This window comes from Lacerta agilis, chromosome 15 (genome assembly GCF_009819535.1).
Source record: "Lacerta agilis isolate rLacAgi1 chromosome 15, rLacAgi1.pri, whole genome shotgun sequence".
Lineage (NCBI taxonomy): Eukaryota > Metazoa > Chordata > Lepidosauria > Squamata > Lacertidae > Lacerta > Lacerta agilis.
This window is the reverse complement of record NC_046326.1, coordinates 36,720,391-36,744,777: the sequence shown is the minus strand read 5'-3', so window position 1 is coordinate 36,744,777 and position 24,387 is coordinate 36,720,391. Positions and strand designations below refer to the sequence as shown.

At 41.7% G+C, this 24,387-nt stretch overlaps 1 protein-coding gene across 5 annotated transcripts in view; it reads left to right on the top strand.

The window, feature by feature from the left end:
• Positions 1 to 24,387, top strand: part of VEZF1 (vascular endothelial zinc finger 1) — a 28,916-nt gene that overhangs the window by 1,985 nt on the left and 2,544 nt on the right. Inside the window, exons 2-8 of one of the 5 annotated variants that reach the window (XM_033171843.1) lie at positions 11,742 to 12,460; positions 13,104 to 13,167; positions 15,761 to 15,944; positions 17,601 to 17,642; positions 19,037 to 19,186; positions 22,807 to 22,845; positions 23,741 to 23,785. In XM_033171843.1, coding sequence (XP_033027734.1) covers positions 11,742 to 12,460; positions 13,104 to 13,167; positions 15,761 to 15,944; positions 17,601 to 17,642; positions 19,037 to 19,186; positions 22,807 to 22,845; positions 23,741 to 23,785 — 1,243 coding nt within the window. The remainder of the gene's footprint in view (positions 1 to 11,741; positions 12,461 to 13,103; positions 13,168 to 15,760; positions 15,945 to 17,600; positions 17,643 to 19,036; positions 19,187 to 22,806; positions 22,846 to 23,740; positions 23,786 to 24,387) is intronic. The other 4 variants (XM_033171844.1, XM_033171845.1, XM_033171846.1 and 1 more) reach the window with 4 other exon arrangements.

Genomic DNA, 24,387 nt, shown 5'->3' with positions numbered 1-24,387 from the left:
TACTCCCATCATCTGCACTTTCCCTTTAGTCTTTTAAGGTGCCATAGGGCCTTATGTGTGTATGTGCACTTTCTGAAACTAACGGCTACTCTGGAATTTCTTACTTTGTAAGTTGCTGCTACTTTGGCCGCCCTTCCCCCCAGCATGTTACCTTTAACTGTTCCCTCTCTTTTTTAAACCATGTTTTTGGTGGTGCCAGTTTTACTGATTTTTCATTTTTTTCTGCCCTGCGAATCATTGATCTTTCGCCCCTCCATACTTTGGCTTGTGGAATTCTGTATTCCTCCCGTTCTTTGCCCTCTTCTGTTGTTTTTCAGTTTTGAACTGAGCTACTAATTCTTGTTCCCTAAACAGTTATGCTCTTCTACCTTTTGCAACTTTGTCCTCCCATTTTTACTACCTTTCTTTTGCCCTCATTTTTCTATCTGCTGTGCCTCCTGGTTCCTTCTCCCTCTTTCTGTTCCCTCTACATTTTTTCTTTGTTTTCCCCCTCAGTTTTTACCATGTACTTTTAAAGCATATTTTTTCTTTAAAGATTTATCACTTTCTCCAGTTTGTCCTGTTTCCTCTCCCTTTTTTCTAAAGATGTGTATTCACATGTTTCATTTCTTCTTACCCCATTCTTCAAAAATTGTCACTTTCTCTACCCTTTTGTTCTGCTCTCCTACTTTAAATTACTATTCTCTTCTCCCTTCTTCTGTTTTCTCTCTGTTACTCTTTCACATAAAGGTCTTCTACTTCCCCCCTGGGTTTTTACTATTCTTCTTTTAGGAAAGTAGCCCACTGTCTCCTGAAAATTATTTGTAAGTGGTTCTTTGGATAAGTCTTAAGGACAAATTATATTTTAATTTCCATGCCTAACCCTCTTCATTGGGATATAGGTTAGGAATCCCCTTACCTGCATGTGGAATCAAATACGGGGCTTCTTTGAGTGAGGAGAGAGCATGTTGATAATGTAGCTGGAATTTGTTGACTTAATAAGAAAATGTTGGGACAAACCATCTGGGATGGGGGCAGGATATGTTCAGGTTCCTAATCAATTTACTAGTCTGCAGTTTTGATTTCAAATAATACTTGCCCATGATAATTTTCGAGGGCTCTCTAAAACCAGGGCCTGAGTGAATGATGAACATGTCTTCTATTAAGCAGCTCTCCTTGCTTAAACCCCTTTGAAAAACAAAACACCCATTAACTGCTTTTTCTTAAAAAGATGCCAGAATAATGTAGTAAAAATGATGCCATATAGCCTACAACTTGAGTCACTTAAAAGCATCAATATTCTGTAAGGAATGCAGCATGCCAAACTGCTTCCTCCTTAAATCTACAATCCAAGTGGGAACCTAGATTACAAACCATTTCCCTTTTTTAGCTTGGAAAAAGTAAACTAATTACAATACCTCTTCTCCCTCTCTTTCTTGAAGGTAAAATAATCCTCTCTGCAAATTACAAGTCTGCGTCATTTTCCCACTGAGTCTTCTGTTCTCTTTAAAATACAAAGCATGACTCCAGTTTGAAAACATGAAGCGAAGGAATAAATCTGAGGCAAATGCACTGCAGTCTTTCTCTTCTAAAGGAAAATAGTCACCCAAGTACAAAGATGAGTCATTCGCTTAGGTGCCCAGTCTTTGGATGCAGGCTTAAAAAATCCTCTTGAAAACAGAATCTGTTTGAGCTTATGATAACTAAGAGCTCTTGTGTGACTTTTATCTTTGAATACAAGGAATGAAATGTTTTACCATAGGCAGATTCTAGCAGTGATACATCTGCAGTCCAATGATGGGTTTGATTATTTTCCCTGTTTAGAGATTTGAACATTGTTAATCTCCTTAGTGAATCATAGGTTATAAGATACATTTTTTCTTCTCTTTACCAACCTCTACGCCCTTGGTTTCTTTCCATAATAACCACTTGAAGGAATGATTATTGTGAAAATATACGTTAGGACCTTAATGGCTGTCTCACAGTTATATTTGTACTTCACTTGGCTTTTACTGCTTAGCTAAATAATTTGGTCAGTATTTCAGAGTTGGGGTAAAAATCTTATGAGGAGGTCAGCTTCATAAAAATATGCTAATGTCAATTAGTATGCATGATGGATTCCCCCCCCCCCACTTTTTAAAGGTTTTTGATCTTGTTCATGTGTTGAAAATGTCCTGCTCTGAAGCAAGGTGGAGGTTTTAAGCCTGAGTAACTTTTGCCTACACACCAGTGTCTGAGCTTATGTATATGTTAAAGCAGATTTTATACCTGCCTAGGAAGCACATGTTGCATGTTTAATATTAGGGGAAAGATAACCAATCTAATAATGCAACCAAGGTATGACTCACTTATGCTAATTGGTTTCTCTGACATGAAGGCTTCAGTGCAAAAAAATCTTTGCTTCTGGCAGTGGAAGTTCACAATGCCAAATCCTTCCACCCTGGGTCATGAAACTGTTTGTTTTCTATCGCAGAAATCACAGTAATAGAAAGAAAATCATGGGCTGCTGATTTGAACCCCAGGCTTAATAAAAACTACACTGCAATTGAATGAAAATGACTTAACAAAAGATAGTCAGATGCTGTTTCATTCCTCATGCCCTCATTTACCATTTAGCCCGATCCTTTTTTTGGAAGGCCTTAATGCAAGAGATCAGTAGGATCACAGAAACCATTGCTTATGGCAGAAAAGGGACATTGATTTAGCAGTTTCAGCAAACTCTTAGCAAGGTGAGATGCCCAGGTCTTAAAGTACATATCCTTGTTCAAATTACTTTGATAGCAGAAAGCTTTAGGAGTATATAGAATTAGCCATCTTAACAGTTACGTAGGTTTTGTGTTAAAAGAATGAACCTAGCCTCCCTCAGACTTCCACGTTCCCCTTTGCCTGGTGGGGCTGCAAGGAAGAGTTTGGAAGCTTCCACTTCAATTTCAGATAAACCACAGTTTAGTCTATTATCCGAACCCTAAATCTTACTGGTGATTATTGAAAGCATGGCAGCCTCTTTTAACTATGGTTTGAAGTTAGATTGTTTCTATTAACCATAGTAAAATAATTCAGTTTTTCAAGATGTAGATAACATGGCAAGTTGCTGGTAATAAAAGAGGACCTAAATGTCTTCCCATGGTTGCATGGGGGTTGGGGAGAAGAGTGTGCATGTCCAGAGAGAAGCTAAGCTTGTTCTAATGATGCTAAACCATAGTTTCTTGTTGGGTCCACACAAACCCAAAAGCTTTAAAAGGCTCTTATTAAAATGTGGTTTCTTGAATCTTGTCTGAAGGATTTGTGTTCCATTTTGAACTGATTTGTTTGTGCCTTGATAATGTGATTTAGGTTAGGTGCCTTGGGCCAAGTCTTTCCCTTCCATTATTTTTTATTGGTACCTCAGTTACCAACAGAGGTAAAGGGAAGGGCATGGAAGCAGATGTAGGAGCTGTGCTAATCACTAACAGGCTACTTTGATAGAGGTGGCTATAGCCCTGGCCCCCTGCTGAGAACTGCTTGCAGGCTGCCATCGTAGATAATGTGTGCAGTGTATTAAAATATGTAAAAACTTTGTATGAAGATAATTGGGCTCTGAATGCTTACTGTCTTCAATTTTTTGTGTGTGTACAGTGGTACCTCTGGTTACGTACTTAATTCGTTCCGGAGGTCCATTCTTAACCTGAAACTGTTCTTAACCTGAAGCACCACTTTAGCTAATGGGACCTCCTGCTGCCGCTGTGCCGCCAGAGCATGATTTCTGTTTTTATCCTGAAGCAAAGTTCTTAACCTGAAGCGTTATTTCTGGGTTAGCTGAGTATGTATCCTGAAGCGTATGTAACCCGAGCTACCACTGTAGAGCCTACAGGGAAATACACATACAGTAAAAGAGTTAAAGCTTGCCTCAGTTGGGTTTCTAGTGGTTGCATCCTTGGCTGCAATTGTTTTACAGGATCATTATGATATTTTAGTTAAAATCTTGATGAAAAGTGGAACCTTGTGTTGGGTTCACGCTCTGCTTATCCAGCCTCCTATCCCTGCTATATTAAAGATGCCTGTGAGTTATTCTAACAGGCTCAAGAGCCTTTCTGGGGCAAAAAAGGTTCTGTGCCGCACATACAAAATTGGGCGCTCAATTACCTATCCTTGGAAAGTACCCCCCCCAAAGAACAACACAGTGCCATTTATCTTCAGTGAGCAATCATTTCAAAGGTGGCGGTTGGAAAAAGGTTGCAGCCATTTTTGGTCTTAATAAACTCTGAGATGCTGCATCTGACAGACGTGCTTGCACAGGCTTTTTTTCTTTTGGAGGGATGTGCTACTGATCGTGAATTAGTAATTAGTGACTTGCATGTGCTGTTTTATGCTTTGCTGATTTTATTTTATTTTGGGTTGTAATATTTTAATTTGGTTTTTAATCCTATGTCTGCTACAGAAGTACATTTACTAGGTGGCTAATAAGTGAAATGGGACGTGTGTGGTGCTGTGGTCTAAACCACATAGCCTAGGGCTTGCCAATCAGAAGGTCGGCAGTTCGAATCCCTGTGATGGGGTGAGCTCCCGTTGCTCAGTTCCTGGTCCTGCCAACCTAGCAGTTCGAAAGCACATCAGAGTGCAAGTAGATAAATAGGTACTGCTCTGGCGGGAAGGTAAACTGCCTTTCTGTGCGCTGCTCTGGTTCACTAGAAGCAGCCTAGTCATGCTGGCCACATGACCTGGAAGCTGTACGCCGGCTCCCTCGGCCAATAAAGTGAGATGGGCGCCGCAACCCCAGAGTCGTCTGCGACGGGACCTAACGGTCAGGGGTCCCTTTACCTGATAAGTGAAATAAATAAATGTTAAAACAAACCTGACAGTAACAGCTAACTTAATAATAATGGGAGGCTGGACTCTCCTAAGCCCATCTTTTCAGCTTGGAATATAGTGGAGGATTCTGTAAGGACAGAAATACCTCCTCTTCCACCCTTGCTGAAAGTGGCCAGAGATGCTATCTAATTTCCAAGCCATGTGCAGATGGAGTAGAGAATGGCAGAAAGGTGGACAGGGAAACTGAAATATTTGGGAACTTCTCGTCACTTCCTGCACTCTGTTCCTGGTGGGATACTTGTAATGGCTTGTGGACATGATGCAAAACCATTTTGTGGGTCACCGGCTGGCTATTCCTTGTATGTGAGGTGGGTTAGCTGGTTTAAGTCAGACTAAAGTTTCTCAAGTGAAAATATATGGTTGAAATTGTGCGACTCATGAGAGGGTTGCATATTGTTTAGACTTTGTTTTCCTCTGAAATAAGCTATCTAGGTGTTTCAGAACCAGCCTATGCTATCCAGAGAGCCCAGTTCTCACAAGGCTCATGCAGGCCTCTAGTGTGAGCTTAACAGGGCCTGGATTTACTCACTCAGCATGCTTTGCAAGTCTCCTTAAGCTATTTCTAGTAGCAAAAGTTTGTGAAAGGCTTTGTTTTTCACTTTAGTACTTGATGGAGTGCCCCTAGACATGAACTGCAGAGGGAACTGCGGAGGTTCTTTCAAAACATGGTTGTTTAACTCAGCTTCAATAAGGTCTGTCTTCAAAGGAAGAACTATTTCAACGCTGGATTCTGATTCAGACTAAAAATGTATGACTAATTTTGGTTAATCCCAACTATCGAAAAGCAAATGACAATGCAGATCATACAGCATGAAAGGAAACAAGCCTCAATTTTTTTCTTACCTCAAAATTTAAATAAACTGTACTGGTAACAATTAATTTGGCCAGTTGAAGAGAACCTATAGGGTCTGATTCCAGTAGAATCAAGAGTACAGGCTAACTGTTCATTCCTGGGAAATGACATAGTGTGTACAGTTGTCTTTCTCTGCAGTCATTCAGGGTCAACTTGTACTCTGGCAAATTTTAAGAAGTCTCTGCTTGAATTCTCTCCAGTCCTATACAGTGAGACCCATTTATGGTTTTAAAATACTTTTCTTTACTTTGAAAGCAAGCTTAGTACAACTTTGATTTGCCAAATCTTACATAGTACCCCTAGATAACACTCGAGTATGGCTGGAATCCACCCCACATCCCTTCTTAAGCAGAGTAATGGAATACTTGGGCAACTGTGTACATGGGATCTCTTTTGTCTTAATGCTGGGCAGGTGAGTTTCAAAACTGGCATACAGCTAGCACCTATTCTCACATCTCCCTTGGTTTATTATTCTGTCTGATACAGAGCACTGTCAGAGGCTCATTAAATGCCGAGAAATGGCCATGCATACACTCCTTAAGCACAGGTTAGCATGCATTTGAAAAGTTGCTCATCTGAGAATATTCCTCTTGTGAGCTCTTTTATTTTTTAACACTGCAAATTGAGAAACCCAACCAAATGCCATGTCCTCTTCTACCTTTGCTCCCTCTATAGAAGTGTGGTTCAGCTAGAACTATATACCCTTTGTCCTTGAGCCCAGCTTGTTTGTCCTCTCCATGGCATCCAGGTGATATGCCTTGCAGGCCATAGACCCATTATGGATTTAGAAGTGAAGCCTCTTGGGTTGTCACCAGATCCTCGATATTTGCCGATCTAAAATCTATTCCCCAAGGAGCTGCTGACAGAATGAGAAATACGTCTCTTTATTTTCACCTGTCTTCAGCCTGGAATGCCTTAGTCATTGTGTTACTAAATATATACATGTCAGAAGGTGTGAGTTCCCAGTACATGTTCCTTGTGTTTAGTTCCAGCATGGGCAAGCTATTACAAGTACAACTGACTTGGTTGTACTGTCTGTCTGGCGGGCTCATGGTTGGCTTTCAGAAGCAACCTTTCCTGTCAGTGGACTGGTGTCGACAGTTGTGTTATCCCCCATGTAATGTATCCACAATCTAATAGAGCAGACTGGGCATTATAATTATATTTGTAACTTGTAGTTAACCAAATAGGCTGTCATTAAGATAGGGATCATGTAATATGTTGAGCAGCATGGCATACACCCAGTCATTAGCTGCAAGAATTGCTCCCCTCAGGAATTAAAAAAAATGGTTTGCTGAAACGTGCACCTTACTATATCTGCCTGATGAACGCCTGTATTTAGAAAGCAAGTGGCTTATCTTCCTTTTGGGGAAATTACTGTGGGTGGGATTATATAACTCTAATGTCCATTTACCTCAGTTCTTATGTTGAGGATTTGCTCTTGTGTTTATAGTGGGAAAGAATGCCATAGTAAAAAGGTGAAAACTTCAGTGGTTTTGCAGGTGACATTGCTATTTAAGTTGAGCAATTTACTTTAAGAACACACTCCTGGTGGTTCAACAATGGCAACAACAAAATATTTCCTCCCCCCATTATATGGCTGAAATGAAGAAAGCTAGGAGTAGGGGAGGGGATCTTTTTTGTGGAAGGACTGAAAGCTCTGTCAGTTGTTGTACTGTATTAAAAACAAGTTATTAGGTTTAGAATGTTTTAATTCTAAGTGTGTCTTTTGTTCTGGTTGGAGGATTTGGGGTTTTAGTAAAAAAAAGAAAAAGGAGATCCCGCATGTCTTAAGTCTGCCTACCTATATTCTAGGAGTATGCTTGGTTCAAGCAGGTTTAGAGATGAAGTCGAATAGTGAATACAGTCATACCTTGGGTTACGTACGCTCCAGGTTACGTACTTTTCGGGTTACGAACTCTGGTAACCCGGAAGCGCAACCTGGAGTGCGCACAGATGCGCAGAAGAACTTCCGGGTTTTTCGTGCGCTTGTTCGGGTTGCATACTTTTCGGGTTACAAACTGTAACCCAGAACCAATTACATACGCAACCCGGGTTACCACTGTACAGTGGTACCTCGGGTTACAAACACTTCAGGTTACAGACTCCGCTAACCTGGAAGTAGTACCTTGGGTTAAGAACTTTACCTCAGGGTGAGAACAGAAATCGTACAGTGGCCGCACAGCGGCAGCGGGAGGCCCCATTAGCTAAAGTGGTACCTCAGGTTAAGAACGGTTTCAGGTTAAGAACGGACCTCTGGAACGAATTAAGTACATAACTAGAGGTACTACTGGAGTGATAATAAAAATAAGGCATAGCTCCATGGTCCAAGTATTTGTTCCTCTAGCCCAGTGCAGTCTGCTCAAATGGGTAGCTGCTCTCCAGAAATTCAGGCAGACATCTTTCCCATCACTAGTTGCCTGAGATCTTACTTGGCAATGCTAGAAATTGAACTAGATACCCTCTGCAATGCAAAGCTTGTGGTCTGCAACTCTCTTTGTCTCTTTTCTGGGTTCCTTGGAAATTGTCCTGGAATCTTCTGCAACCCATAGCCATTCCTTAGCACTTCAGTCAAAATGGGAAAAGTCCACTGAAGACAAAAAGTTTGAAAACCCCGTTGTTTGTTTGTTATGTCACTTTTCATCACAAAAGAGTAACCCAAAGCAATTTACAAAAACTGTGGCAGTCTACATGAGACTCTCTGGGTCAGACCAATTATATGCAAATCTGTTCTCCTCAGTGGAACTTACTTTCAGTAAGTATTTGAGAACAGTGACCTAAAAAAATGTTCTAGCTGCAATTTTCAATCCTTACTGCCTATTTTCTATTATTTCGGATGATTTGCTCTTTAAAAAAAGTTCAATTCATCAGCAGTCAGTGTGCATAAATATGCTTCCCAATAATCAGCGATAAGAGAAACTATTTTATTAATATTTTGAAACAGTTCAAGACGCGTCACAAAATAAAATGGGTTCTGTAGTGAATTTTACTACTGCTGAGTTGCATTGATCTTGCCTTCTGCTTTATCTTTTATTTCTAGCTTGAAGGATACTGCAAGTCCTAACTGCTGTAGTCAATGCATTGGTAACCTCGATGCTGGATAACTGTAACACACGACTGTGTAGGGGCTGCTCTTGGGCCTGGTTCAGAAGCTTCAGCTGGTGCAGAATGCTATGACTACATTACTGATGGAGGCATCTGGCTGACAGCATGTGGTACCAATGTTAAAGTACCGGTATATGCACTGGCTGCCCATTTGCAGCCAAACCAGGTTCAATGTCTTTGTATTGATTTACAAAGTTCTGAACAACTTAGGTCCAGGCTACTTTAGGGACCACCTGAACCCTTATATCCCAGCTCAGTCACTTCAGTCATCTGCTGGAGCATGATAGAACCATAGAATTGTAGAGTTGGAAGGGACCCCAATGGTCATCTAGTGCAACCACCTGCAATGCAGGAATTTCAACTACAGCATCCATGACAGATGGCCATTCAACCTCTGCTTAAAAACCTCCAATGAAGAAGAGTCCACAACCTCCCGAAGGAGTCTGTTCCACTGTAAAACAGCTCTTACTGTCAGAAAGATGTTCCTGATTTGTCACCAACTAAGTTGGTGAGGTTCATTTGACAACAAGAAACAAAGCCTTTAGTGGCACCAGCCTAGTATTCTGGAATGCTCTGCCAGAAGAGATTCAGCGGGCTCCTTCATTTTCAAACTTTAAATGCCTGCTGAAAACTTTTCTATTCCATCAGACTTATGCAGGCAGTTACGAATACAGTGGTGCCCCGCTAGACGAAAATAATTCGTTCTGCGAAAATTTTCGTCTAGCGGGTTTTTCGTCTTGCGGAGCGGCAATGACAGCCGCGCTCTGCAAAACGAAAAAAAAAAGACGAAAATTTTTCGTCTTGCGAGGCAGCCCCATAGACTTTTTCGTCTTGCGGGGCAGCCTTCCGCTAGACGAATGCCTTCGTCTAGCGAGTTTTTCGTCTTGCGAGGCATTCGTCTAGCGGGGTACCACTGTACATCTTTCCACAATAGTTAGCTGATCTTGATTTTAACTTTTTGTATGCTTTTTATTGTATTGTTTTACATGCAGTTGTTTTAAACAGCTCTGATAAACTTTTATGAATAAAGTAGAATATACCTTGTGGGAATGAAAGGATCAGTATTCCTTTCCTTTCTCTTGGATAAGTTTGTCCCTTCAGGTGCTAGATGGACCAATATCCCACTATCCAAGTAAGATTGGCCCCTACAATTAAAATCCATACAAAATCCACCCCCAGTTGATAATGTACAAAAATGTGGCTTTGGACTGAGCAAGTACAGAGGACAGTTGTGTTAAGTAACAGGTGAGGCGGACCAAACATTACTTATTATTCCTGGCCTGTTAGCCAGTTGAGGATCAACGTTTTGATCCCATTGGTGGCTGTGTGGGTTGCTTTCTTAATGGAGCATGGATTAGGATTTTGATGGCTTAGGAGGTGTCTTGGGAGACTGTGGAATTTTGACATTCCCAACACTTTGGGCAAATGATCATGAATTAGTCCGAAATAGGAGATGAAAGCACACTACAGTACAGTCATACTTTGGATCTTGAACATATTGGCTCCTGAACAAATTGGCTCCCAAGCGATTGAAACCTGGAAGTGAGTGTTCCGGTTTTTGAGCGATTTTCGGAAGCCAAATGTCCAGCGTGGCTTCCAATTGGCTGCAGGAGCTTCCTTCAGCCAATTGGAAGCCACACTTTGGTTTCCAAATGTTTTGGAAGTTGAACAGACTTCCGGAACGGATTATGTTCGACTTCCAAGGTACGACTGTATATAGTATACAGCCCTCCTGGCCTTCCTCTCAGCTGCAGAGCACAAGGGAGTTAGTCAGAAGTACAGCCCTGGCTGTAGGTGTGTCTGTAGGCTCTACATGTTCTGTGGTGGTTCATACTCTTAGCTTTCCCTCAAATCAGGAAGTTTGATACTGGTTGCTATTTAAAACGTAAACAGTAAACAAAAGCAAATGCCTAAACCAGTACTTACCGGTAAACTTCACTCTTCCATTTATTAGCCTGAGGGTGGGGAACCTCTGGCCCATCTATAGGCAATTTTGACTAAGCCACACCTACTTGTCAATCATCTGTTTTGGTATAAAAAGCACTATCAGCTGATCAGCAGAGCTTCAAAGCAGTGCACAGCACTTTGAAATCCTGATTATCAGTAGATATATGTGCATCACAGCACTGCAATGTCATTTGCAATGTCAGATGATTGATAGATGAGCAGCCCCGCCCCCATGTCAAATTCAGCCCAGGAGGGTGGGTTGGGGAGCTAAGGATCCAGTTTCCCACTCCTGCGCTAGCTATAGCAAGTTTCCAGTACTTCATATCAGTATAAAGAAGATTTTATGAACTGCCCGCACATGCTTCCTAAAAATAGAAAAAGATGAGTTTAGGTGGATCTCCTGGAGGAGGTAATTCTATAAAAGGTGTGCCATAAACTGCTGGCTGGCTGTACATGAGAACAAGTTTCATTTGTTAAGACAGGTTTCTTGCTTACAGTGTCAAAAATTTGAAAGCACATGGACTGTGATCACTTGAAAATGAAACATAACTTTAGTCAGGCCTGTGGTAAAACTCGGATGTCTTGCAGAGTTGCTTGTCCCTTCTGTTTGCTCAGTCTGTATAACTTGCATTCAATTCTTGTTTCAGACTCCCTAACTCTTGCTAATGTGTGTGTGGGGGGGGGAGGAAATTAAAAACCTGAATTTTGGTGGTGGTAGTCTAAATGAGCAAGGTAAGATATGTACAAATTTGCTTTCAGCATTCTCTGTGTGCAGTTTGAATCCTTTTGTTGCCTTGTGTGTGCACAGTCCAACACATTAAGTGCCATTTGAACATTAGGAGCTTGGGCCACTCAAATCTGTTCCAGTGAAGGGCAGCTCTTCCAAATTAAACCCTACCAGATAAGGTAATGCGTGGAATTTACCATCTCAACAGGTTTCTGAGCAGTCTTCCCTTATCAAAGCTAAGTAGTGCATTTGTAAGTTACAAATGAATATTTCTGTTTTTAGGCACACGAAGCATCACATCACCAACAGCAGGCAGCGCAGAACAGTTTGCTGCCACTCCTGAGCTCTGCTGTTGAGCCTCCCGACCAGAAACCAATTTTACCCTTACCAATAACACAGAAACCTCAGCCCCCACCAGAAACGCTAAAAGATACCATAGTCGGGATTAAAAAGGAGAAACCGAAAACCTCCTTTGTGTGCACATACTGCAGCAAGGCCTTCAGGGACAGCTACCATTTGAGACGCCATGAATCTTGTCACACAGGAATAAAGTTAGTGTCACGGCCAAAGAAAGCTCCTGCAACGATGGTGCCCCTAATCTCGACCATCGCAGGTGACAACAACCGGTCAACGCTGGTTTCGACCATCGCAGGTATCCTCTCAACTGTCACTACGTCTTCCTCCGCCACCAACCCAAGCAGCAGTGCTGGTGCCACGGCCATGCCGGTGACGCAGACGGCGAAGAAGCCCAGTAAGCCTGTCAAAAAGAACCACGCCTGTGAGATGTGTGGCAAGGCCTTCCGTGATGTCTACCACCTCAACAGGCACAAGCTGTCCCACTCAGATGAGAAGCCTTTTGAGTGCCCAATTTGCAATCAGCGTTTCAAAAGGAAGGACCGCATGACCTATCACGTGAGGTCTCATGAGGGTGGCATCACCAAACCCTACACCTGTGGTGTTTGTGGAAAAGGCTTTTCGAGGTACCATGTAGAAAATCCCAGGCGAGCTCAAGTATTGGATTTTCATTCCGTGTTCGCGTGGGGGGTGGGGGTGGGAAGGGGATGTAAGGAAAGTGAGTGTGGGAGGTGGGGTGGGGGTGGGGGGGGGAACAGTAACCCTTCTTGGGTCTTAAAATCTGAATATAAAGGCAGTTTTGCAAGTGATAGGACACGCTGCCTGTGAATTTAAAACAAAAAATTAATTATGTTGGTCTGCATTGGACCTTGCATGAGCAGGCCGTGCATGGAGATCTTAAAACAACTCTTTTTATAGAGACCAGGAAAAATACCAATCTAGCAGTATTGGGGAAGCAGAGATTCTGTTCTATTTGGATGACCTCCAGTTCTAATAGCTAGTAGATCTTTCTCTTAAAAAGAGAATTATACCAATGGGGTATACCCCAATTATACCATTGGGGGGATTAATTTATTTCTAGGCAGACTTGCAAATAATCACAGGCAAGCCATGTGACCTCTTTGAGGAATGCAGTTAGAATGCTGCTTATAGGGAAGTATGGATTTGAAAGATTTGGGTGGTTGGTTAATTGCTTATTGTGGAGGATGTTGGGTTTTATAAATGACCTACACTGTGTTATGTGTAACAATGTGTTCTCTTTGTGTCTCTACTTTTTTCTTTCTTATACAGGCCTGATCACTTAAGTTGTCATGTTAAACACGTTCATTCCACAGAGAGGCCCTTCAAATGCCAAGTAAGGGGTTTGGTGATCTACAGTGCTAACTTTATTTGCTGTCTGCTAAACTGCTTCACAGAAGAATTTAGATTTGAATCTCATAGGGGCTCTTTGAATTGGAAATATTGGGGCCTGGGAACCAGATTGGGTCCCATTATGGATCCTTGGAATCTCACCTTTAGGCTGCATCAGTAGGGCTTCACCTTGCTTTAGAGCAGGGGTCAGCAACCTTTTTCAGCCATGGGCCAGTCCACCGTCCCTCAGACCATGTGGTGGGCCAGACTATATTTTTTTGTGGGGGGGGGGGGAATGAACGAATTCCTATGCCCCACAAATAACCCAGAGATGCATTTTAAATAAAAGGACACATTCTACTCAAGTAAAAACACGCTGATTCCTGGACAGTCCGTGGGCCGGATTGAGAAGGCAATGGGGCCGCATCCGGCCCACGGGCCTTAGGTTGCCTACCCCTGCTTTAGAGCACTTTCAGCTTATCTTCATGAGGTGACTTTGGCTAAGTGCTGAAATGGCCCAGAAGACTTTTTATAGGGTAGGTGGAAAAGCACAAGGGACAGAGAAGGTCCCACTTCTGGTAGCAGCTTCCTTGAATAGGGCTCTACAGATCCCGGGCTGACTTTGGTAGCCAACCCAAAGTGGTTGGGTCATGTCTGTGCCATTATGCTAAGCTTGGCATATCACAAAAGAGCACTGTAAGTTCAAGGTAGATGTCTTCCCCTTTCCCAGCTTCAGAGCATGAACTTAATAAACTCATCAAAGCAGGGATGCTTAATTGTCATAAGAAAAAGTGAAAGAACTATAGCATCTTCCTTAAATTCAGAAAGTCCCAAATTCAATCTCTGGCATTTCCAGGTATGACAGGTGAATCAATGCTCTCACTTAGTAGAATACAGTGGGTTTGAGCGCATTTTAATACTGCCCTTGTAAGCTGCTTAGATAACTCTTGTTCTTCAACATGAATGCATGTACATGAATGAATTTAATGAGTGAGTAAAATGTGTAGCTATGTGTACTTGGCTGAATGTACATGCTCCAGATGTTCTTGATAGAAGCATGAATGCATTTTTGTCTCTGTATTTGAGCAGGACTGTACACGTGGATTACTTGAGTGTCTTTGTTTTGCTGTCTTAAACATGTTAACTTCACTGTTTCTTCCAGTGGAATGGAAAATGTCCTCCATCCTGAGACCATATCTAGTCTTAGTTCAGTAAGCACATTCTAAGGCATTTTCAGCAAATATTGCCAGTTCTAGCCCCAGTATTGAAAACAATTTATTGTGATAAAAGTTAGCTAGGAACCAAAGACAGACTTGCAAATATCTGTTTGCAAATAGGAATCTCCTTCAGCTGACTGCATAATTAAGTTTTTGTAAACTGAAGGAATAGTTGTGTTCTTTTTCCCACTTGCATCTTGTCACTGTGCCATAAATGACAACCTGCATGCATATGTAGGCAGACTAGCAATTCTTTTTGTGTTGGCTAATAACTTGTCAACCAGTTTACGAGGCTGAGCTTAAAGGCAAGCAAAATGGCTAAGTTGATTGAACAATTGCTGTTCTTCTGTCTTGCTTCATCTGTGCAAGACTGAGCTTGTTCTCCGTGACTCAGCTATGGCCAGCTAGTGCTTTGAGTTAAAAGGAAAGACTCTTCGTGCTTTGTGCTTAGTTTTTGTCTTGATTTTTATTTAACTAAATGTAACTGAACAGTGGAAAAATAATAAGCAGGAGTGTTGGCAGGAAACAATACAAGAGACCACCTGTGTGTGTATTCCTAGCATTTATAAGCCCCATGGCAGTTTGGTATGCGAGACTGTCTTGCTATCAAAACACAGAAGTCCCACTTTTGTCCTCTTTAAGTATTACTCAGCTCTGTGACATGAGTGTGCTGTTCAGTGTTTGGATAATGGGTACATCCGTTAAGAGACGGTTGGAACCATAGTTGGTATCCAGTTCATAGAATTCCAGAATGTATTTAGATTGGTCTTTTATCGGCTGCATCTTCATACTGCCTTCATACTAACCAGCTGCAAAAGCGTACTTCGGTGGCTAAGCATGTCAGACCTGGTAGACGTGCTAAAACTCCCCAAACCACTTCATAGTTGAGTGGCACCATACACACACACAGATTCTTTCCAGAAAGGAGAGGAAGGATTCTAGCCTATATTGCAAATAATTCACATGCAGGAGGATTCAGTCATGATACTCTTCCTTGCTGTCTTCCCACCCTGGGCACTCTAAAGTTGTGCAGTCCAGATACAGGTTTACAATTATACTTGTGTTTTAACAAATTAAGTGTTGCATCCCCTTTACATATACTCTGATCGATATGACTAATGGGGTTGCGGGGAAGCAACCATACTGGTTGGGCTACAAATGAAAGGGGTCTTCCTTCACTATGTATACTTACGGGAAGGAATACTGCTATGCTTTAATTGCACGTCAGAAGGGTTTGAACTAAATCTCAAATTTCAGTTCCTCCTTTGTGGGGTGTAAGGACTGATGTTGTATTGGCGGCTTAATAATAAGAATATACCTAAAATTAGCATTCATTGGAGTAAGGGTACCTGCCCAAACCTTTCGTTTCCTTCCATGTAGACTTGCACGGCTGCCTTTGCCACCAAAGACAGGCTGCGGACACACATGGTGCGCCATGAAGGAAAGGTGTCATGTAACATCTGTGGTAAACTTCTGAGCGCGGCATATATCACCAGCCACTTAAAGACTCATGGGCAAAGCCAAAGTATCAACTGTAATACCTGTAAACAAGGCATCAATAAAAGTAAGTGGACACCCCCTTTTTTCAAAACAGTCTTTCAATGTACTCTTTAGCATCAGCTATATGAAGTTATGTGTGGCATGTTTAAAATATAAAATACATGATGTAGCTTATGTGAGAAATGACGGGGAATTGTAGTCATACAAATGGGACTTGCAAGGAAAGGAATTTCTGTATTACACTGGAGTTTGCATAAATTTTTGTTTCCTTACCACAGTCGATCTCAAATGTTGCCAGGCCTTATCCAGTACCCTTTGAAGTCGGTGGAAAGTATCCCATTGGTTTTAGCAGGCCCTGAATTGTTGCTTCAAAGTTCTTAGCATGCTAGAGCTGATGACTAAACAAGTTTTTTTTTAAAAAAAAGCATTCATCCTGATGGAGTTTTATAAATCTTGGTTGTTGCAGCTGAAATGCCCAGTCATGTTTAGCAGTGCAGATAACGAAGACATTTCCTCCTCTAAAAGAAGCTACATAAGAATAGGATTTTCAGTGGATCGTAAAGGAGTTAGGGGTCCAGCAGCTCACTTCAGTTCCTCTTTTGAAGGATTTCCATAACACATCAAATGTTTTCATTTTTTTTCTTCAGTTCTCTGTGAAAAAGCTTGAAGGCACGTATTAGCTATGGGGAAAGCAAGATAAGAAATTTATGGGATCGAATTGTTCATCACATAATAGGTTTTGATGTCTTTGTCAGAATCTGCTAATCCAAACATAGGTTTATAAATAACAGCTTGTGGTGAGTAAGGAAGGACAGGAGTTGTTATGACTTTTAAGTCACTTACAAGATTTGGCCTATACATGCAGTAGAATGAGAAGGTAGAGATCTGAAGTAGTGCCACCTCATTGAGTGGCATTTTTGAAAGCTAGTTAAAAATAAATAACACTTCAGGCAGAAAACTGGCACAACAAGGAGCAGGCTGCAGTAGATCCATCTCCCTGATGTTCTTTGGTAGAGGGGGTTATTTGCAGAGTAAATTTTATTTTCAGTACTAAAAGACCTCCCATCTTCCACCTGCTGTCTAAAAGTAGTAAGTCTAGTCTACCAGCTCAGAAATCTTTTGCCTCATTCTATTGCATGTGTAGATGAGACACAACTAATAAGATGTGGGCTAGTAACTTTCATAGGTTTATGAGTATGGCTGCCTAAGAACTAATAAACCTACAAAATAAGTGATGACCTACCAGATTGAAGGAAAATAATTACGTGTGTTGTTGCCCGGTCTGCACAGATAGTAGAGGCAAGAGTCGGTCATGGATCAGCAGTCTGGTAGAAAGGTTTCTGTATTGCCCTTCCTCATAACTCCTGTTCTTCCCCAATAACTTCAAAAGGGATGCTTCAAAATATATTTTTTTATTTGTGATACCATTGCAACAATCCAGTAAGGATTGATTCAGACTTAGCTAGTAGTCAGCTCCATGGCTTGGCAGGGGGACTTGAACCAAGTTTTCCCATCTCCAAACTGTAGCCAGTACTTACCACATAGGCTCTGTTGCTTTCCCCTTGTACAGCAACCCTCCTTTGCCTGCGTATCCCCCATTCTTTCACCTTTTTTGTTTGTCGCCTACCCCTTTCCACATTGTGAGTGCAAAAGAAGTCTTTTTTGGTGTCTTGTGTTAAATTATGCAAAGTTGCTTCACTCACATTCCTCTTAATTGCAGAATTTGGGTTTTTCAAGCAAGAAAATCTGCACCTCCCTGCTTGTGAGTAGCAATTGTCTAAAACTGATATTGTTAGTGTATTAGGCTGGAAATGCATGATGCAGTAACTGATAACCTGCCTTATTAAGATACTAAGTTTTATATTGATATGGACTGCTTTGCATGTTAAACTATGACTTAACATGAATGAGCAACCACTGTACAAATCAGAGCTGCACCCATCTTCTTTGCTGTGCCAGAAGGACACAAACCAAGTGTTGACTTAAGTCTTATGTGCACCCAGGACCCTTGGTTGGTTCCTCTCCAAACAAGTCACAAGAATAAGCCAAAGAAGATATTCCTCGTTCTTATTTGTTTGGAGAGAAACAAGCCACAGTCGCTGATGTGCATGTAACACTAAACTAGTGTTTATGTTTGTTTTCTTCTGGCTTTGCAAAAGAAAGGAGGTGGGACAGTTGCAGTTTGAGCAGCATGCACTAGCACACCTGTTCATTCCTAGTAAGCCATAGTTGCTTAACTCTTCCTTGCCATTATGTATGAACCAGGCTACTGAGAGTTGTTATATCTAAGGCCTTCTCAGAGAGTACCCATTGAAATCGGTGCTCCTAAATTAGCCATGTCCATTAACATCATTGGGTCTACTCTGAGCCCTTGTACAAGCCATGATGGCATAGGTTTCCAGTTTCCCCATAAATGATTCCAGCCAATCTGTCCTGCAGTGCAGTCTGTCAATGCAGCTAGGCCACCTTCCTTCCATCCATCTGCTTTATCCACAACTGTGGTCACTGTAGAAGGAACAGCTGCGCACACTTGGCCACTGTGTGCACACTTTAGTCTGATTTAGAAGTGGTCATTTTGACACAACTACATTATGGAACTCCCTGTTGGCAGAGATGGTATACCTGCAGTTGCTACATGGTCGGAAAGCAGCTGGATCTCTTCCAGTGGGAAGGTCTGTTAAAACTCATTTGTTCTTGCTCTTAATCACAAGGACTTAAGGAGGGTAACACCCACTCTGTATAAAGTGGACAGGTCAGTGTCCCTTAAAGAACTCCTGATCTAAGATGAACAAATTGGACCCATGAAATGAGAGGCAGTGGTAGGCTACGTTTGTCCCAGTCATTTCAGCAGCACACTTAAAGGTGAGGGTTTGGTCTCCTAGTTCTTCTCCAATCTGTTAAATGGCTGGGTTTGAAGCTTTATACAGCTGTCCTAGCAGAGGTGATGTTGGAAGTGTTAAATTATTTGCACACAACTGCTTCTGTTCAGAATCATGAAAGGATAGTTTTATGAAAAAACTAATGCAACTCTTCCAAAACCCAAATCCACTTTCCTCAAGAGTTGCCAAACTTCAACAAAATTATTCCTTTTGATGAAAACTCTAACATGCATCTGTATATATGTGTCTCTCTTAAAAAAATATTTGGCTGGAATAGCATGCATGAACGAAGAGAGTAACAACCAGAAGCAGCAGCAGCAGCAGCAACAGCAACAGCAGCCGCCACAACAGCATGTCACAAACTGGCCTGGAAAACAGGTAGAGACCCTGAGATTATGGGAAGAAGCTGTTAAAGCAAGGAAGAAAGGTAAAAATCTATGCCCTTAGAATGTTGTTAAGTGATGCTATTGATGATAGATCAAATTCACAATAACACTTGTGTCATGGCAGCAGCCACTAGATAATCTGGCATTCCCTGCCTGCCATTGCCAATCAGACTCACAATATGTCCTTACCGCTTAATCACCCCAAGCAATTGCCCAATTATGAGAGCCAGGCTGGGAGGCTTTAGTCCTATTATGTGTTAGCAAGTCACCTGTCAGCGTGGTCTGCTGCTTAAATAAAAAATGTGAGCTCTTGCTCCAGTGTTAAGAATTGGGGACATATAGAAAACTTTGATTTAAAACCCTTTATGGCAATTTCTTTTGTAAAGCTATGAACTCTAGCGATAGAATTAAGACCAGTCAGAGGCATACTAAAAAAAGAAAAGAAAAGAAGTAGTTATAAGTCCCTCATCGGATAACTAGTTTCTGGGTTCCCCATGGAGAATTCTCAGCAACTTTGGAAAGCCAGAGAAGTTAAACTGGTATACAGCCACAGTGTAGATATTCTCAATTTTGATGTCAGGTTGCTCTAAATTGGCTAGGAAGGCATCTGAGCTAGGTTTCTTGACCTTGTTACCAATCTCATCCCACTTGCTTTTTATTCCCCTCTTGTCTTTCACTTGACATTTTAACAACTTTCTGTTGCTTTCTTGTGTGATTAGTTGCAAAACAAAAAAAGTGGTATGTTCTCTTCTTGCCAGCGGGACTCCCAAGACCTGCTGTAGGCTGAGCTAGTCACTCAGTTGCCTTTTTTGTAGCTCATTTTTGTCTTAACTTTATAATGCACACAAGTAATCCAAGGAAGTGTTGGCTGACCATTGGAGGATAATGACATAACTCATCTAATGGAGTCTTAAGTTACTAATTCTTCTCCACACTTTAGCTTCTAATGGTGGCCCTTTTGTTTTAGATACATTTTTTCTTAAAATAGTATGAAAAGTACACCTGTCTTTCTATTCTATGTCTTGGGGTGGTTTCCATACAACGAAGTAGCAGTGACATAATGCAGTGAAAATCAGTGCCAGGTTTTAAAAAAATCTTTGTTTAAATACAGGTAATAGTGGCCTAGTTTGCACATATTAACAGTCATGGCTTGTTAAACCATGATTTGTTGGCTTGCCTGATCCCCTGTCCAGCAGCTTAACGATGGTTTATTAATTGCCAAGAAACCACATTCTGAAGCCATAGTTCGCTGGCTAAGTTTTGTTTTGACAATGCGTGCAAATCCAGTACCTTTCCTTAACCATGATTTTGTTCAGCCGCTGCAACCTGGATGCTTGCCAAGCTACAAAGACAGAAGGCAAGTGTAGCTAGGGGGGGAAATCAAATTCTTGAGAAGGGAGCCATATTTTGTTAGATTGCCTGTGGAACAACTCTTGGTTTGTTAGCCAAATGAGGGTTTAGGGTTATAGGTGAACTAGGCCAGTATAATATATACATGTGTTTGTTTGTTTGTTTGTTTTTTGCATGAATAGAAGCTACAGAACAACTCTTGGTTACAGGTCCATTTAGATATTTCTCCTTCCATCCACACTAACCTTTTCAGCTGTTGTTGATCAGTGTATTTCCTTACTGAACATTACTGTAGTAAAAGTCTTGCAAATAATGATCATGTGGCATTGTCCAGTTTTTATTAGGATTAATGAGTATATTGTTATCCTTATTTTTTAATTTTTGTGTTGTACGCCAAAGAAATCTGGCAATTAGAACAAACCATCCAGGTGTTCCTCTTGCATTATTCTGCTTTCAGAGTTGAGATTTTCAGGGTGAAGAATGATACAGTAGATTCCATAATTATAATTTCTGGGCCACTAGAACACACTCTGACACACACTAGTCTTACCAAGCTTTCTTCTAATTTCCCTTTAAAAAAGCTAAGACTTCTTGGGATGCTGAATCCTGAACACTAAATCCCACTCTTTCTAGTGAAAGATGTAGCAATATTTAATCTTATAATCCTGTTCCTCCTCCAGTGGCAGCATGCACTGCTTCATGCTAATTTGGCTTCACAGATAAATTGAGAATGTAACTGGTTCAAGGTCATTACTCAATTTTATGATTGAATAGGGATTTGAACCTGGGTTCCCCCAATGCAAATCCAGGTTGCTTATGTACCGGTATATGATCCTGACATGCTCTTAATGCATAGAGTCTTCCTTAGGACCCAGAGTTTCCATTCCTTCCTAAATAAAGGTGTGTTGAAGTGAACTCCAGTTCCTCAATAACTGACATCATATTTTAGCCCCACCAAACATCTGCATTTCTTTCTTGTTGCCATTTGCTCCTTCATCTTCCTCTGGTGCTTATGGTGGCTGCTGGCATCTTAATTTTCATTGCCCTATTTTTTATGAACTGTGCATGCACACAGTACCAGGGAACTTGGGGATGGAGAGGCTGTTCTTAGAGTTGTAGCTAGGTGGGGACCTGTGGAATGCTGAACTCTCCATAGGGTGCAAAGACTGAACTGGGAGGGAAACCCCCACAACCTTGGAACAGGGATGGTTTGACAACTTGGTGGAAGCTGAGCCTGCAGTTGCCTGAATGGCCGACTTTCTTGGGCAAGAAGCAGAAGGCATTGGCAGTTTTAACCATTGATTGTTGAAGACGGAGTTTTCACACATGATGTAGACCGAGCATTTTTATACCTCAGAATGCAAGAAAAGGGAATGTCAAGAAAAGAAACCATTCAGATAATTTTTGCCTGGTAACTAAAGGGCTGTGGAGGTAGCCTGAAAAAGGATGGTCAGAGTGCGAGTGGAAAGTGCTTTAGTCTTAATCGATTCTGAATCACTTGCACAAAAGGAACAAAAGTTGCATTCCATTGAGAAGTGGAACCCATTGGCTCTGCTGCAGAAACACCAGCCACAGCACGAAGCAGCCCAGTGAACAAACGGAAAGATCTGACTTCAGGATGCATCCTGCCTTGGCTTCTTGGGACACAAGTCAGGATGTGCTCATCCCAGGGGTACCAGGAAGCCTGGATGCCCTACTTGTATTTGCTTCTTTTTCTCTTGCACTGTTGAAGTCCTGAAATCTACATTTTAAAGTCTGGGTGCTCCTTAACTCATTTCTCTTGTGATGGCAAGTCACATTGGTGCACACTGAATTATTGGCACCTAGGTTCCAACAGTTATAAATGCAGGGCAGTATTGTGCATGCACAGTATCCTAAGGAATGTGGTGGTCAGGACTGGAGTGCTGGCAGCTTCCATATGCAATAGGTGGCAGATCAGGGCACGATGAGAGGCTGTAGGTCAGTTGAAAAACCCCATGCTTCACAGGTGTCAGGTGTCAGAATCAACCCATGGCATCTTAAGTTTAAAAAATCTCAAATTCGCTGATTTTGAAAAGTCCCCTGGTTCTCCGAAGACTTTGTATGCAGCTGCTAGGTAGTACTGGGATAGATTTTTGCCTCACAGTTTGAGAGCCTATGTTGCCTGGGAACACTTGGCTTTGGTTAGAACTTTTAAAGTTAGACATGATAGTTTCATGCTCGTGTGTAAATGCAGCCACCTTGGTTATACTAGAGAGTAGGGGAAACTAGAGAAATGTCATTGAATGGCTTAATTGCAACACCTTTCCTCCACCTCCAATTTTGATTGCAGAAAGTCAACAGACACTGAGGCCAACTTCAGTCAAGCAAGGTATGGTCAGATACATTTATATAGCTTGTATGGTAAGACCAGACCCTTGGCTCTCTTAGAATTTGATTCCCCAGATACAGTTCCTCCACATTTGTGGGTTACAAGACGGCAGTTTCCAGACTCTGGCAGTAGTAACACTAGCTGCCTGTCACTAAGAACTAAGCACCCTGGGGAATTGTATAGGGGCTAGAGCCCTGTCTACCCAATCACCTTTTGCCCCTGCCAGTCTTTTCTTAATCTCACCCTCCCTAGTTGTGCAGTATGAGGCCCACCTATTGAAGGGTGGGATACAGTCGGTCTGTTGTGCAGTAGAGCAGCAGCATGGCACAACCAAGGCTTCACACAAGTTGCTACCTGAAAGGGATTCTGGCTGTAAGGATTTGATGCACTAGCAAGTATGTGAACAACTTTATGCCTTGGCTTTATGCCTGGAGCTTGCCTAAGTTGAGGTTTCCAAGAGCAGCTAGCTGTTCGTTTTCGTGCCATAACTGGAGGAGTTAGTTGCACATCCTTTTCTTTCCCCCCTCTATGTGAGCATAAGTATTCTATGGCTAGCCAGCAGGTGGTGCTGATATACTAGAGGTATTTACCTCTACCATGTACACTTCCTGCTTATTAGCCCCAAGGGTCCTTCTGGTGTACAGTGTAAGCCTAACTCTTTCTCAAAATTCTAACGGAAACACTGGTGTGTAACTTTTAGCCAACCTGAAAAGCTATGTGACCAGTGGGGTTTGATGCACACACCTTGTTGACTGGGGTGTTGTAGTAATTTAGTAAGAAGTTACACTTACTAAATTATTCCGCCAACTGTGGTTTAAATTGATCTTAAGCAGGTAAATAGTGAAACCAGCTTTATGTATTGGTCCCTAATAATGACTTTTTAAAACCTTCACAGAATGTCAGTACAACTTTGAGAAGGCTATAGAGTACGTACCATTCGGTATGTACACTCTCCTCTACTTATAATGTTCCTCATGAGAGGATTTTCTGCTAATACTGTGCTGTTTTTATGAACAAATCCCCCTTTTATATTTTAAAAAACAACTTTCGAAGGAAATGTCTTTAATTCAGATGAATTGCATGATTGAAGTTAACCTAGGCTGTAGAATTAATTGTATTTAATGATCTTATTTCCAAGTTGATGCTGTTTGAGGATACTTAACTGTTATTAGTTTTCAAAACAAAACAAAACACAGTGGTTTTGCCAGATTACCAGGAAACCTGAGAATAGGCGCAGGTTAATGGTTAATTTGTTGGCCTGCAAGCACTCCGTGGCCATTGGCTGAGCTGCTGTGAGGGGATCAAAACATTCTCACTGCTCAGGAGTGAACTGTCAGCAATGAGGGCCTGGAGCTGGAAGGGACCATGTGTTGCAGTGGGAAGGGATACTTAGAGATGGAGGGCTGGCTTTGCAAGAGTACAGGTATGAACCCACAAAAAATTGCAGTAAGTTTTATGTAATGGACTAGCCGTCCATTATTTAATGGACCCATCTAAGGACTGCCATGCCAGGGGTTCAAAGTCTTCTCTGGGGTGTCTTTT